General features: G+C 35.1%; 1 protein-coding gene across 1 annotated transcript in view; it reads right to left on the minus strand.

The window, feature by feature from the left end:
• LEKR1 (leucine, glutamate and lysine rich 1) overlaps positions 1-17,849 on the minus strand; it is a 158,832-nt gene that overhangs the window by 62,290 nt on the left and 78,693 nt on the right. Inside the window, exon 6 of the mRNA XM_033132789.1 lies at positions 14,921-15,106. Coding sequence (XP_032988680.1) covers positions 14,921-15,106 — 186 coding nt within the window. The remainder of the gene's footprint in view (positions 1-14,920; positions 15,107-17,849) is intronic.

Consider the following 17,849-nt stretch of genomic DNA (forward strand, 5'->3'; position numbering starts at 1 on the left):
ACTGCACATTATGTTTTTAAGACCTATCCAAGTAACTATACAATACACATGATTCATTCCTTCCGACTGTTATATGATATATAATCATGTGCACATAATGCTGTTTACCAATCTAGTCCTACAGTGATGGCACCTAGGTTGCTTGCAATTTTGTGTCACCACAAATGATCCTTCAATCAAAGATTTTTACCCATCTTCTTATGTACGGACAGAGGAGTGTTTCTGCAGGACAACCAGTGTGAACTCCTGAAGTCATAGGTATACACATATATATTCGGCATAGGTATAATGCCGAATGGTCCCAGGATGCAGGCATCAGCTACACTCCCACCTCACTGAATGATGGTGCCTGCCTTCCTAATACTCATTAGAAAGAGCTATTTAATTTTTTGTTTTCTTTCCCAATCCATAGGGCACAGAGTAGTGTCTCATCGCTCGTGTAATTGGCATTGTTTCTATTCACTATTGAAGCTGATCATCTTATTTTATGCTACTTAGTCATCCATATTTCATTTTTTAATGATCTGCCTTTTACCAGTCTCTTTTGTACCCACTCCAGTCGAGCTTTCTCCTATACTCCTCCACAGAAATCCCTTTTTTCAAGGTTATGAATGACCTTTCTATTTTGGCAATGCCAAAATGTAATTATCTGTTGTTATCTAATTCAATCTTTCAGCAGCATTTGACATTCTTTGTTAACACTTGTCTTGTTTCCGTTACCCTATACTCTCTTGTGTCTTTTCCTACCTTGTTGGTTATTGCTTCTCAGTCTCTACTGATGACCCTCATTCTGATGATTCTCTAAACTGTTGGGAAGCACCAAGGGTTCAGTCCTAAGCACCTTTTCTCTACTTGCATTTTCTCCCTGGCTGATCTCATCTAGTCTCATGGCTTTGAACAGCATTTGTACACCCGAGTCTTCTATCATCATCATCACAGCTAATCAGGGTTGAGTACTTACTATGTGCCAGGCACAATATTCTAAGAGTATTACACTTGTTTAATCTTCACAGTGGGAAACTAACTAGAATGTACGTTCCATGAGAACAGGAACGTTACCTGTTGTATTCATAGTGTTTGAGACATGGAAGGTGCCCAAAAAATAATTGTTGAAAGAATGAATAAAATTTTGCAGATATTAGATATAAAAATATCAGCAAATAAATGTTTAAAATTATGGTTAAATTAATCTTTAACCTAAGATTAAAATGCATGGAACAGAAAGAGATGTGCAGTTTTCATTGATAATCTCTAATATGTATCTTGGCATTACAAGTCACCTATCTTATAAACATGTTCTTTTATTTCAATAGACACCTGTTGAGTACCTACTCTGTCATAGGTAGGGTCCATGCTAGATAGACTCAGTGTATAAATATCAATAAGACAATTCCCTTGTCCTTAGAGAAGTTAGAATCAAGTGCCTCATTTTGCCTTCAGGAATGATAAATTATGTTTCAGATAACAAATCAGTAGCTATTTTAAACTTAAACGTTTTATTTTTCCACCATTTTAAATGATTTTATTTAGTTAGACAGTTAGTTAATTGTGTGGCTGAAATGGTGGGATTTTTATCAGACAGAATTCATGTGAATGAACATAATCAGTATGCTGGATTTATATGTATGTATTATATTATTGTGCCACAATTTGACAAGCTTAGCCTTTTACAAACGTTGTATCTCACTTAATTTTTTAAAATGAGCGTTAACAGAGGAAACCTCTGCAAATGTAAGAATATATACCAATAATAAAGTTCTTTAATGAGTATTCAACTCTATCAATTGCAAATTAACAGGTTTTAACTTTAGCAAACATTTTACGAAGCTCAGATGGTAATACAGCCACTTGGAAAATTCATTTCATTTTAGGGTTTATATTTCAGAGGTTTAATTCACATCTACTTTGAAACAAGTACACTTGAAGTACATTAACATTTTCTGCATAACGCCAGAAGAGACTGAAATAAGATTTGGCAATTTTTATAAATCAGATGCTAGAACAGGTGTGAATATACATACAGCTAAAAAACTTGCAGTTCTGTCCAGATGTAGTTATATCAGAACCGTAAAATTATTTAGCTGGGTATGTGTGAGGTGGAGAGAGCGGGGGAGTGGATTAAATCAAGCTAAGGAGATAATCAGATATGTAAAATTTGGAAATAAATTATATTCTAATATTAAAGACCAAGAATTTACTTCAGAATGCAAAGAAATGCTTCTAAGCCTTCATTGTATTTTTATGTTCTGAGCATGGAACCAACCCAATATAGCATGAAGATTAACTGTAACTTGTAGGGGCTTAAAAATATTATAAATTATGGATGAATAAGATAGGAAGAGTGTTAATTTTTTTTTTACCCTGGTTAAATCATTTAACCACTCTTTTTCAACTGAGAAAATGAAGACAATACTTTGTCTATCTCATAGGAACAATCCTGATGGATTCATAAACTTCTGAGTACTTTAGTACAGTGCCTTGTTTTCTGACGAATTTGTACAAATAAATTCACACAAATACATATATGTAAAATGAGATTTTTCAAGACTGAAAAAGTCTAGAGTTAACTAAGTAGCAAGGGTCAGGGAATACAATGAACAGAATATTAGCTGAAAAAATTTATGGGATAAAACAGAAAAAGACTTAGGGTTAATAATAAAGTAAATGAATATAGGGAAGATAGGAAAATTTAGATCTAAAAATATTTAAGACCTTTTCGAACAGAGTCACATAACCTTACAACCACATAAATATCAACTTGCTTTAACGAATTGGAGTGTTCGACAACCAGAATGCTTACAGAGATTCCTGTACGCAGGACTAACTCTGTGCACAACTGAAGGGGATGGAGGCATCTTCAGCCACACAGAGCATCCTTTCTCCTTGTTGTGCTGGGATGGCAGTGAAATAGGCAAAGGGCAAGAATTTCCACAAAACAGCGCTTTCATGCTACAAAAGTACTTTGTGCCAACTGAATTAAAAAAAAAAAAAGTCTACCACACAACAATAGTTTAAAAGTAGCAAGCAAAACACCAAAACCATTTTATAATTTTAAGACTGAAGATATCTGAAGGCAACACACAGAAATGTGAAAAGATTTAGCTATGAGGATGTTTATCACAATATCATTTTAACAGAAAAATAGTCAAAACAACTGTCCAAAAATTGCATATGATCAAGCAAATTATGATTCATCCCAAATTAGAATACTATGGATATTTTTAACATGGAAAGATTTCATAATAGAGAAAATGGGGGGGGGGATAGAAAGTATAAAACTCTATTATTGCATTCTTATAAAAATATGTATTAAAAACTGAAAATCCAGACGGATATACTCGTACGTCGAATGTTTATAACTCTAGTTGCATTGCTAGTTAATAGTGATGAATGAACAACATTGGTGGTTGGTGACCAAATGAGCAGAAGAGAACTTACATTAAGCGGGTGGGGAAGGGGAATGCAGTCATTATTAGGCCACGTGTGAATGTTGGAATTTCCTATTCAATAGTAAACATGGCTTATTTTGGTAATAGGAAACAAAAAAATCATACTGCCGTAGCCATGTAGGAGACACCGAGCCATGTAATATACCCTTACCCATCTTACAACCCATTTCAAAACCTATCAATGGCTTGTGCGGCCCATCACCAGGTGTCTACTGTTCTCGGGACCTCTTCTGTTTTCGCCTTATGGAGATTTTGTGTTTACTACAAGTACTGGAAGTGGCTTAGTATAGTACAGTAGCTCCCTCTGAAGTAAAATTAATGATAATGATGTACATGATTGATGTTCACAGACAATGGAGTCCAGAGGTTAAGAACCCAAGTTTGGCAGCGCAGTTTCTGGCTCAGACTCCAATCCTGCTGATTAGTAGCTGCATGGCTTCGTGCAACTTAATTCCTCTAATCCTCAGTAATCTCATTTGTAAACTGGAGAAATAAACGTGCTTAGCCTAGGAGGCAGGAGAGTGACAATAAGTGAGCACACTGTGGCTGTACTATGTCTGGCATGTGGTTGGCACTTCATGAATGTTAGCTGCTCTTTAGAATGTAGCAGGAAAGTTACCTAAACGCATAAGAAATCTATTTTTTAATGACGTAAGGACAGTATTAATGACTAGTTAGTGGGAGAGAGATGCTGGTAAGAGGTAAGAAACATTGGACACTGGGGTGGGGGAGGTTTCTGGGGGGGATGGGTCATTTATTTCTCATTTAGACAGTGTTGCTAGTGCTCATGTTATTGGCCCATCAATGTGGATGAAGTTAAATGTCTATGGGCAGGAGGTACATTGTGTGCCTGGGTGAGTCCATGTGTGAAAGAGTGACAAGCTGTGAGTGTAGGCAGCAGTGTGTCCATGCGGCTGTTAGGAGCCCTCTTTCTCCTCACTGCTTGGCTGGAGCTGCACCTGAGGATGCTGCACGCTCATAGAGAAGCCATGTACGACACAGGAGCTCTGCTCCTGATCAAGCCTACACTTCATTATGATAGGCGCCTAGTTAATATTGCTGAAGGAACAAAATATGTGATTGGGGACTGAATGAGCAAAAGAAATAAAGGGACGGGGAAGGGGAATGCAGTCATATTAGACCACAAGTACACAATGGGAGAAACAATGAAAGAGTAAGTCAGTCCACAGAGCTAAAAAAAAAAAAAAAAAAAAAAAAAAAAAGGAAAGAAAAGAAAAAGAAAATGTGAACTGTAACATTTATCCCAAGGTCCTGAGAGGGATGGTGCCAGTCAAAGACAAGGCAGAGCAAGTGGCCAGGCTGATAGTTAGACTTAGAAGACGAAACCCACACTGGAAGGAGAGAACGGAGAGAGAAGGTTGCAGTGGTATAAGTGAGAAATGACTGGAGAATAAACAAGAATAACCGCCATCTCAAAGGAGAGATATCCATCCTAAGTGGTGCATGCCTAACTATGATCACTGTAGAAAATTCCTCTAAGATTCAAACATTTCTAAATGTTTGATTTATTAGATTCCATATTTCATTGGTGACCTGGTCCTATAAAAGAACTTGCTGGGTTCCAGTTAAGACTATCTGGCTTGCAACTTGTCTACGGACCCTAGGAAAACTGTATTTTTTTTGTTCCCCTGCCTTTGATTATAGAAGCAGCCCACAGTATCCCAATATCAAGCTGGACTCTTTCAAGGGCTGTTTGATTTAGTATAACTAAGGATCACTGAAAACCTCCTTCGTTTTCTGTTTATAAAATCATCATTTCTCCCCTTTCATTGGAAGCCAAAGTGACATTATTCCTACTGGAGTCTAAGCGTCCACAGGACTCATAAAGGCTGGTCAATTCACCGCAGTGAGCTCCTTCTGAAAATCACAGCTCGCAGGAAAGGTCACAGTGGAATTCTGCTCATAGATGCCTTTATCCACTGCATAATAGTGACTCTTGAATTAATCCTTGCCACTCCCTTCTTCAGCAACCTGTTCTAAGAGCAGGCAGACCACCGACTGTTACAGCTAACCAAAGCTGACGGAAAGATACAGGGGAGGCAAATGGACCTTTGGGCAAACGGGAATTAAAATTCATCATTGTCCTTTGTTATTAAAGGAGCATTTAAGAAAATCCTAATACTTGGATACTAGATATAATCATTTAGTTTGCTATTACCCTCAGAAAACCACTGGAAATGTAGTTTCGTATTTCTATCGCTCTTTAAGGGTTCCTAAATTGTATCTTGCTGACTTTCCTAACACTCGAAAGCAGGTAAGGAAGGCTATTTATTTCCATTTTACCGATGAAGTACCGGAATCAAAGAAATTAATAATGTGTCCAAAGGGTCTGTAAAAGGCATAAACAGGGCCAGAAAGCAGAAGTGCTTGACTCCTCGATCAATATTTTTTTCAACTGAACATTACTGATTTTGATTTTTTTCACTTAATAAAGAAGCTACTAATTAAGGAATACAGTACTCATACATGCTACAACAAGGATGAAACGCAAAAATTTTACACTAAGTCAAAGAAGCTAGACATGAAAGATCACATACTGTATGTACAGTTCTATTTATATGAAATGTCCAGAATAGGCAAATCTATAGAAACAGAAAATAGATTAATGATTAGTGGGGGAGCGGCAGAACGGTAAGGGGGGTGACTGTTAATAACCATGAGGTTTGTTCTTAGAGTGATAGAAATAGTCTAAAATTAGACTGTAGTGATGATTATGCAACTCCATAAATATACTAAAAACCATTGAATTATACACTTAAAATGGGTGAATTTTATATTTAAATTATTTCTCATTAAGGCTATTTTAAAGAATTAAATAAAGATGTTAAAATGTTACATGCAAAATAATTTTATTAAAATATTTCTGTGTTATTATATCAAAGAGCATACTGAAAGAAAAAACATTAACGTTTTTTCACTTGGAATTAATTTAAAAGTTGGTCAAATAAATTTTTGGAAAGACATTAATGCTGAAATGATTTGTCTGAACTCTGTCTTCTAATATTTGCGACTACTGACAAAAGTAAAGGACATTTTATTCTGTGATGTGGAAGGAAAATCATTTAAGTGGACTGATTTTGTGGGTCACAATGACCTCTGAGAGGAATATTGTCAATTGAGATAATTGTGCACTTTGGAGGTTATATTAGTGTGAGCTAAACATAAAATTATAAAACTTATTTAAATAGATCTTTAAAAGAGAACCAAGAATTTAGTCTTTAAATTTTTGTTTTATATGCTTACTTTGCTATCAATAAGATTAAATTTTGGCATTAAGAGTTAGGCTGCTATTGACAACCTATTATTTACTCCTAAACCAGTATTAAACTATGTGGACCAGAGTTATCTCTTCTATTTAAATTTCTGAGTGTCTGTATTTCAAAGGATAAGTAAAGGGAAAACGTGGCAAAAACAAAATTAAAAGTTTTCATATAGAAAAGTAATGATCTTAAAGACTACATACTTTAATCAAAGTTGAAACTGTTCAGGGTCTCTTTAAAAGAAAAAAATCAAAATGTAAAAATCTGAAGATTGATTTAGCTTTGGAAACATGCCAATTGCATCAAAATTAGAATCAGAATTATAGCATATTATAGCCCAAAGGGGCCTCCGAAGCCTTAGTCCAACGCATCTTGCCTAGGTGTGAACACATATTCATCAGGGCTACATGGCATGTCAGTCAGAATCATCTGGCTAACGTATGGAAGGTCATCATCTTCTAATTCTCGGCCTAGAGTGTTTTCAATTAATACCAATTAGTGGGGACTGTTGGGGGGGCGGGTCGAGGCTGGAAGACACAAGAGAGATAGTTATATAGTTCAAAATGGTGAAAGATAAGTTTATTCTAAAAGTGAATTCTAAAAGTAAGAGATATGGAAATGTAAAATATTAGAACAACTTTAAAATTGTATTTTTAAGGAAACACAATAATGATGTAGCATTCAGCATAAGTTTAAAATTTCGGGGTATAAAGAAATATATTTCTTTAGATTCATTTTGCTAGGCCAGCATTACCCTGATACTACCCAGATGAGGACACTTCTAGAAAAGAAAATAATGTGCCAATATCTCTGATGAACACAGATGAAAAAATCCTCAATAAAATATTAGCAAAAGGTGGGATTTATTCCAGGGATGCAAGGATGTTTCAACATCTGCAAATCAATCAATGTGATCCACCACATTAATAAAATGAAGACTGAAAATCATATGATCATCTCAGTAGATGCAGAAAAAGCATCTGAAAAAATTCAACATCATCCATTTATGATAAAAACTCTCATTGAAGTGGGGATAGAGGGAACATACCTCAATATAATAAGGGCCAAATATGATAAGCTCACAGCTAACATCACAGTGAAAAGCTGACAGCTTTCCTCTAAGATCAGGAACAAGATAAGGATGCCCACTTTTGCCACTTTGATTCAACATGGTATTGGAGATCCAAGTCAGAACAATTTGGTAAGAAAAAGAAATAGAAGGCATTTAAATTGGAAAGGAAGAACTAAAACTATCACTATATGCAGATGACACAATATTGTATATAGTAAATCCTAAAGATTCCACCAAAAAACTGTCAGAATTAATAAACAAATTCAGTAAAGTTTCAGGATACAAAGTCAATATGCAAAAATCTGTTGTTTCTATACATATGTATTAATAACAAATCATCAGAAAGAGAAATTAGGAAAAATATCGCATTTTCATTTGCATCAAAAAGAATAAAATACCTAGGAATAAATTTAACAAAGGAGGTAAAAGACCTGTACACTTAAAACTATAAGACGTCAATGAAAGCTATTGAAGAAGATGCAAATAAATGGAAAGATATCCCGTGCTCATGGATTAGAATTAATATTGTTAAAATGTCCATACTACCCAAACCAATCTACAGATTCAATGCAATCTCTATCAAAATTCAATGACATTTTTCACAGAAATAGAATAAACAATCTTAAAATTTGTATGGAACCACAAAAGACCCCAAATAGCCCAAGCAATCTTAAGGAGAACAAAACTGGAAGAACATCACATTCCCCAATTTCAAACTGTACTACAAAGCTACAGTCATCAAAACAGTATGGTACTGGCACAAAAACAGACCCATAGATAAATAGAACAGAATTGAGAGTCCAAAAATAAACCCATGCATACATATATGGTCAATTAATTTATGACAAGGAGCCAAGAATATACAATGGTGAAAGGACAGTCTCTTCAATAAGTGGTGTTGGGAAAATTGGACAGCCACGTTGCAAAAGCATGAAACTGGACCACTATCTTAAACTTTACACAAAAATTAACTCAAAATGGATTAAGGACTTGAATGTAATATCTGAAACCATAAAACTCCTGGAAGAAAACATAGGCATTAAACTCCCCGACATCAGACTTGACAATGATTTTTTTGGATTTGACTCCAAAAACAAAGGCAACAAAAGCAAAAATAATCAAGAGGGACTACATTAAACTAAAACACTTCCGCATGGCAAAGAAAACCATTAATAAATTGAAAAAGCGAGCTATCAAATGGGAAAATATATTTGCAAATCATATAGCTGATAAGGGGTTAATTCTCAAATTATATAAAGAGCTCATACAACTCAACAGCAAACAAACAAACAAACAATCCAATTAAAAAACGGGCAGAGGATCTGAATAGACATTTTCCCAAAGAGGACATACAAATGGCCGACAGGTATATACAAAAGTGCTCAACATCACTGATCATCAGGAAAATGCAAATCAAAACCACAATATCATCTCACACATATTAGAATGGTTATCATCAAAAAGAAAAGAAGTAACAAGTGTTGACGAGGATGTGGAGAAAAGGACCTTTCATTGTTGGTGGGAATGTCAATTGGTGTAGCCACTATGGAAAACAGTCTGCAGGCTCCTCAAAAAAAAAAAAGAACTATCATATGATCCAGCAATTCCACTTCTGAGTATTTATACAAAGAAAATGAAACTACCTACTCGAAAAGATATATTGCAGCATCATTTACAATAGCTAAGATATGGAAGCCACCTAAATGCTGATCAATGGAAGAGTGGATAAAGAAAAATGCGGTATATATACACACATAAACTGGAATATAATTTATCCATAAAAAAGAATGAAATCTTGTTATTTGGGACATGGATGGACCTTGAGGGCATTATGCTAAGTGAAATAAGTCAGACAGAAATGCTTATCACTTAAAGCTGGTTTTACCAGTACAACTGTGGAGAAGACAGCAAAATAACTCCTAGGAAGGAGTATAAACCACGCAAATGCTTAGAATTAGATTTAAGATTACTAAATATTATAAACTATTTACAAAGTTTATATCAAAAAATGAATTATATCAAAAAATGAATTTAAACACCTTATATTGTATTCTTTAAACAATTATATTTCTTAAAAACAAAACACAGAAAGAGTTGAGATGGGTGATATATCAGTCTGCTCTTATTTTAATTTGCCCAAAGAAAATCTAAAATGCTATGCCCATTATTTTAATCCAATGATTTATCTGAAGTTATTCACTGTAATGTAATGGTTTTTCCTCTTTTCAAATGCTTGACATGATTTCTGAGAGGACATTAAGAAGCTGTAAAAGCCATAGATGATGATTATCTTAACATTACAGAATATCTTAAGGACATTAATTGGTTAGTAAAAAACTTACACATGCATTTAAAAGAAAGCAGAATAAGACTGTTGAAGTTTAGCGAAATTATAAGAGTAAATGTCATGGGATGGTAGGGAAAGTAAAACTAAACAACGTAAGTTGAACGGCAACAAAATTGGACTTAGAAAAATTTGTAGACTATTCTTAACATAGAGGACAATAAAAAAAAAAATCTGTCAAGAATGGCTAACGTTAAGGGTGTTGGCACATATGAGTACAACCAGTGTGGAGCTAGGAGGTCATTCTGTCCCATGAAGACCTGTGAAGAGCTGGAGAACACCTGCACATCAGGAAGTCAAAGAGAAGACGAGACCAGTTGACTGGCACACGGTAGATGGCCAATAAATACTTGCTGAAAAAATTAAGCTACTCCCAGTCAGCCCAGAGCCAAGACATGAAAACAGACGAGTTGCGGTAAGAGGCTGGTGAATAGGTTCATGGATAGTGGTCAGAGATAAAATTAGATTATAATAAATAGAAAATATATAGGCTGTGAGATGAGGGGAGCAGAGGGGCAGGCGGGGACCACGGAGGTGGGAGCACCTAAGAAAGTCCACCGTGGACCCTAGAGGGGAAAAGAAAGTGTGCCAAGTTTGGTATACATCACCACCAAGACCTAAAATTGAAACTGCTGCCTTTCCTATATTCGTAGTTTTCCGAGACCATTGTAACCACTTTTGTAAAATAAAAAAACAGTATGTCAGTGTAATCAGTTCACTGGAAGGGTATCGGTGGATAAAGCAAGAGGTGCATTTATCAAAATTTTTCTAAATGTTCTGAAAATTTCCACACTGAGACTCTCACGCAGGAATAAGATTATTGTGTGATTAAAAACTACAAAAACAAAACCCGGTACTCTTCATGGATAAGTTCATAGAAGTAGTACAGCAATCTCCACTTATCCGTGTGGGATATGTTCCAAGACCCCCAGTGGATGCCTGAAATCACTGTTAATACAAAACCCTATATATGCTATGTTTTTTCCTCTATGTAACAATGTATTTCCTTTATATTACAACTATTACATAGTTGTGATAAAGTTTAATTTATAAATTAGGCACAGTAAGAGATTAAAAATTAATAAAATAGAAGTATTATAACAATATACTGCAATAAAAGTTATGTGAATGTGGTCTCTCTGTCTCTCTCTCTAATTTTCCTTTTAATATTTCCAGACCTCAGTTCACCACAGGTAACTGAAACCACAGACAGTGAAATCACGGATAAGAGGGAACTACTGTATTTGTCATCACTCGTTGAGAGTAGCTTTAATGATCCCGTCCACTCGATCTACCAACTTTAAATGCTTTCAACCAAGCGAGATGGAACAGATAGCCTTTTAAAATGGTTTCTTTCTCTGTTAGCATAGTTGGAGTGTTACCCATGGAGGGAATCTATTCAACATCAGCAGCAAAAATGAAACTCTAATTTAGTCTTGAAATTATGTGCCACTTTGCTCTGCAATTACACTGTCTTGCAGATGAGTCTGTATTACACTTACAACTACACAGCCTCTACATGAAGCACTAAATAGATCCGTCTGCAGCTGCACTTTGATTTGAATATAGATTGCACTTAACCAAGGTGAGGCCCTGAGTGTAAAAACGGTGGCTTATTAGAACTACATTGTTTGGCTGAGGGTTTTTTTGCGTGTTTTTTTAAACTATCAGAGGTGAAATGTGAGCTAAGTCGTGAAAAATGAGTAGACTTTCATTCTCTTTGAAAGAAAATTTAGTTATTGTTAAAATAAATAACATCAGAAAAAAATTTTAAAAGGGGGAAAATAATAACACATATTTCCATAACCCTAAAATTTATGTTCATGTCTTACCTTCATGTTCCCTTCTGGTTTCCATTCACAAATACACCTATTTTGACATAATTGTAATTATAATGTATATACAATTTTGTGGATTTTTTTACTATGTAATATGATAAATTACTATATAATTTTAAAATTATAATATTACATAGCATTTTCCTATGTTGACACCCAGTGTTCATATTGTCATTAATAAAGTCTGAATAATGTTCCAAGTCATAGTGTATGATAATTTATTATCCATCTTTATGTTTGGGATAATTTCTAATTATTTACTACTAAAAATATGATCTTTGCATATAAATAATTTTCTTCTGGTGATTTCCTAAGCATAAATTCTCAAGAAGATTACTTGATCACAAACATTTCTTTGGGTTAAAAAATGCAATAATTTTCACTGCCAAACGAAAGGAAGCTTTATCATTAAAGTCTTGTACTAATTTCAAAAAAGGTAAATGTTTTATTTTTATTTAGTTAGTTATTAGTAATTAAACATTTTGTGCTTGTTTATCATATTTCCTGTGTTAATTGTCTGTGTCTGTTTTTTCAATCACATGCCTGCCTGAGGTCTTGGAGTTTTTTCATATAGTTGAATAAATTCTTCATATGGTGTAGATATTAATCCTTTGCATATATGATACAAATATTTTCTGTCCATCTTTTATTTTTAGGTTCTTTGGCAGTTTTTGAAATCAGAGATTCTACCTTTTCTTTAGAGGCAAAATCTGTCAATCTTACCCTTTGCAATTTTTAAAGTGCTGCTTTATCTCTCCATGATTAAGTTCTGTATCTCCTTTTGGTGCTAGTTTTTCCCATGATTGTGTCTTACTTAATCTGAGGTCTATTTTGGTGTATTTGGTTTATTTTGTTTTAGTTATCCCCACATTACTTATTACATAATTTTGCTTTTTCCCATTTGTTAATGGTTCTTACATTAAAATCTGATTCTTCGTCTGCATTTGCTATTCTGTTCTACTGTGTTTCCCCAAAAATAAGACCAGGTCTTATATTCATTTTTGCTCCAAAAGACGCATTAGGGCTTATGTTCAGGAGACGTCATGCTGAAAAATCATGCTAGGGCTTATTTAGGTCTTTTTTTCGGGGAAACACGGTAAAACTACAGATCGCCATTTTTACAGCTGCCACACACTCCTACAATAACATACTCTAAATATGCTAGGGCTAGGTGGTCAAACATGGTTCTTACTTTCCAGACTATTTTTAAAAAATATTTTCCCCAAGACCTGATCAGAAAACAACTGACACGAAGCAGCAGAAGCAGAGAATTGATTCTGAGATAACCAGTATACAGGACCAGAGGAGGAGGTGGGGAATCAGATGGGGTGTCCAATGTCAACTGCATCCTCACAAGATGGTTCTTGGGGCATAATCTGGGCTGATTCTGGCAGCCTCGCTTTACTGTGTTCCTGAGCATTTTCTAAGTCTGGTTCTTCCAACTTCCCAGAGACTCTGAATATCTAAATGATATCCTTTCAATAAATTCCTTTGCTGATTAAATTAGAGTCAGTTTCTCCTACTTACAACTAAGAAACCTCACTATTGCACTTCTATTTTAAAATTGAGCCATTTCCAATTTTTAACTATGCTACAGTAAGAACCTCCTTTTTCCTGTGTTCCTCATTTTTTTATGCTAGTAAATTTGCCTCATCATAGGAACCACCTGGACCACTTACTAAATTTTGGCATTAAGAGTTAGGCTGCTATTGACAGCACATTTACTCCTAAACTAGTATTAAACTACGTGGACCAGAGTTATTACTTATATTTAAATTTCTGAGTGTCTATATTTCAAAGGATAAATAAATGGAAAAACAAAGTTAAAAGTTTTCATATAGAAAAGTAATGATCATAAAGACTATATGCTTGAATCAAAGTTGAAATTGTTCAGGGTCTCTTTAAAAGAAAAAAATCAAAATGTAAAAATATGAAGATTTTTTTTCGCCTCTGTGATTTCCTTCTCTCCCTTCCACTCAGCCAAGGTAGTCCTCTCAACCCTGCTTCTATCTTAGCCTTTCCACTGTGGCCGTGGAGTGGGCCAAGACAAACATGGGCTTTCATTTGCTTTCACTCCCTGCCATTTTCCAGCTTTGTGGGAACAGGCATGCTACCTTTGGGGGCCTTGATTCTCTCCTCTGTAAGAAGGGATAGTTATACCTGCTGTTCCTGGTCACTAGGGAATGGACAGAAGTAACCAATATACAGTGCTAGCATTGTGTCTAGTACTCACTAGGACCTTATAAATATTAGTTCCCTTCCCTACTTCAGTTTCCTACGGTTAGTCTAGGGACTGGGTGGATACCAGCAAAGTCATTTTCTAAATGGCTACCTGGCTCTAATCACTTGATGTTTGGAATACCTCTATTCATTACTAACAGCTTAATTTTGCTAAAACACTGTTTTTTATTATATCATGCTCCGGATTATCAATCTCCAGTGATTCCTTACTGCCTTCAGGAAAAAAATGCATACTGTATACCCTTACTGCCAAGATACTCATTTCTCTGAGGTAGAGAGAAATTTAAAAACCTTGCCCAAGGTGCCCCAAACACAATTTTTAATCTTTTCATTTGGGAAAGTGCAGAAGTGCCTAAAAATTTGGATTCACTTTATGTAACAGCATATATTGTATTTTCCTTCAGTACGCTAAACCACCAACCCACCGTGATAATGACATACTAAATTCCACTTTGCTTTCCTGAAATCTTATTTTGTACTTAAAACACCTTTAATATCTCTATTTATCATTCTAAATGGCAGAACAAGAAGGGATGACAGTAAACACTGACCACAGACAGTTACTGACATAGCTATTACTAATTAGGCATATTTGCAACACAAAATAATTAAAAGAAGATTTTTGTTGTGATTATAAGAGAAAAATTTAGACGTTATGGCTAGTTGCTAAGAATTGCAAATTAATTCTCTCTTACCTAGTACTTCTTTTTGCAAGTCATGGCATCTGGTTTGCAAGTTTACTGCCTGTTGTTTGGATGTCTGAATCTGCTGAGACCTCAGGATGGCTGCATCCGACAACAACTTCAGATTTTTCATTTCCTCTTCAAGGCATACCTTATTTCTTTGGGACACTGTCAAACTTTTATTTAGCATCTCTATTTCTGTAAAGAAAATTCAAAATTTACAAATAAACAACACTGAATCATAAAATAGTTTTCAAAAAAATGATTATTTCTTTTTAGAAGAGCCAATGTGATTTTTCTGAGAATATAATGATACCTAACCAAAACGTTGAATTTAAATTTAGTGGTTATTCTGAAAAAGAAATGAGAAAAGGATTGTATTGCTTAACTATGCATGAAAACTTTTAGGTTTTTTTTTTTTTTTAGCCTTTAAATTGTACTAAATGGCAATTCAGCCTGCTTTTTAAATACATAAATGAATAACATATCTGTGTAATGTTCTGGGTTTTATTGAAATTAAATTGTTTTCTTGGCAACATGATTCAGAAAAGTAAATTTAAATGTGCTGGCATGAGCTGGCTGGATGGCATTTCTAGGGAGAGTAACTAGGATACATTCTATACAAATTATGAAGAAAGGTGGTAGGGTTGGAGAGGAACAAAAGGGTGTTGTGTCTAAAACTAATACGTTTATGAGCAGAAAGCATTAGTTAATATATCTTAATGATTCTAACAATACTCAAAACGAGACCAGAATTTCATCATAGCAATCACTGGTCATTATTCTATCTACTTAGGTTAAGTTTAGTAAAAAGATGCCTTCACAGCATTATGTAGGCTTAAATGTATTAATTTTATATAATTTCATGACAAATGCACAGAGCATACTATCCTTCAGAATGATAATTATCAAGCTCCCCCTTTATCAGCCTTTTCAACACTGCTGCTTTAAACCAGCATTAAAATACGCAAACACACTCAACAATGATAAAAATACTATAAAATTTGTAAAACTACAATTGAAATGATGAGGATGTGATCTACATGAAAATCTGGACAGCCTGCTTTTCCAGAGAGTTCACTTGGCATTCCTTTCCTTCATTAAGTCATTCTGGGCCAAGTGATGAGTTTAGCCTGTGATTAGGTGTCAAAGGAGGTTGGCTTGGTTTATTCGTCTTGGAGCCACCACAGCAAAAATAGCAGCCTTAGCTCACCCCTTCCATTCAGAGGCAAGTGAAGACCAGAAGTAGAGATCAATATGACAGACATGGCAGCAGAGGCAATATGGCAAGTAAATGGTTACAGGAGAAGGAAAGCGGTATGCTAAAACAGGGTACAGACACGAGAGCATGTGTGAAAGGATCAGGAACATGGTCCAAAGAGAGACACACAAAATGTCTTTTTGTGGGATAAAAGTATGTCCAGAAGAAAACACAGCGCTTAAGACAGACCTAGGTCATGAGCACAAGGGATCTGGCACCTTCTTCACTTTTAATTCCTGCTCAAAATGGAAAACCTAGAGAAATAAATTGGCAGGGACCAAACAAGTTGGGGGTCTACCATAGTCCAATAATTACTTTATAGAGAAATATTTTTCCTAAGAACAGTTATATGCTTCTAAAAACTTATGGATACACACACATTCGTGTGAGAAAAAACAACACACTAGCACATAAAGCTTGAAAAAGAATGTAGTTAAAGAAAATAAAGAAATAGCAATTTTTCTCCAGATCTAAAAGGTCTTTCTGGATATTTCTGTAGCCATAAAGGTGGCTTCTTACGACTGAATAAGCTGTACTATACTCTAACTGTACCATACTCTAACCATGTCTATCTACAGGTAAGTCAGAATGAAACTGCAGAGGAGCACATGTCTATTTATGTCACCTATTTATGGTTTGCCAGAATGACACGCTTAGGTTAGCAAGCTGACTCTCATAGTGTATACTACTATCTGTCTCTAAAATAACTATTCATGTCAACGTGACTTTCTATCTCATATTAAAAGAGTAAGAATCTGCAACACAGATTCATTTGTGAAATATAGTCTAACACATGGAAAAGTACAGCAACATTTCAAAATAACAGGAGCTACAAAGTTTCCAACATAGAATTAGGACAGTAAATTCAAGGGAGGTGAATTAACTCACCCATGGCAAACTACACATCCCCTGTCCCTATGGCAATCCTGGTGTCAAATATTCAATCCTATCTTTGTCATTAATACAATTTCACACTTGCCAGTTACGTGTCCCAATTTGGGGTTCAGAAATTATGATCTCCATCAGACCAACCTTTTCCAGTCATGGTTCCCACCTTGTGCTTTCCTTGTTTCAGCACCATCCATGAAGAAGGTCACCCTGACCTTCCACAGCTCATATTCTACCACAACTCATACTTGTATGCTACTTCTGGCCAGATCTGGAAGTGACCTTGACCTTCCTGGAACTCACACCAATTTACACAATTTATATTGCACCAGTCCTAGGCATACATGTGATCTACTATTGGAACATAAATTATTTTAGGCATTATATTATTTAGGTAACATCTTATTCATTTATTGCTCCCATAATTTCTACCACGACATCCTAGGGTTAACAGGAGCTCAATAAATACCTACTAAAGGAGTAAAGGGATCACTGAGTAAAGCTCCTCAATAGTTTCTACTGTACCACTAGTTGAAGATCCTGAATAGGTGCTTGCCTTACCTCACCCTTCACTTCAGAGGCAAACATTTTGAGCCCCACGTTACTTAAGGTCAGACTAGGAAAGGGTAAATACACACATCAAAAACAAGGAAACATTTTTTTTTTTTTTTTTTTTTTAATATTTTTTTTTATTTTTTTAATTTATTGGGGTGACAATTGTTAGTAGAATTACATAGATTTCAGTTGTGCAATTCTGAATCACATCATCCATAAATCACACTGTGTGTTCAC

Source organism: Rhinolophus ferrumequinum, chromosome 2, assembly GCF_004115265.2.
Source record: "Rhinolophus ferrumequinum isolate MPI-CBG mRhiFer1 chromosome 2, mRhiFer1_v1.p, whole genome shotgun sequence".
In the NCBI taxonomy this organism is placed as follows: domain Eukaryota; kingdom Metazoa; phylum Chordata; class Mammalia; order Chiroptera; family Rhinolophidae; genus Rhinolophus; species Rhinolophus ferrumequinum.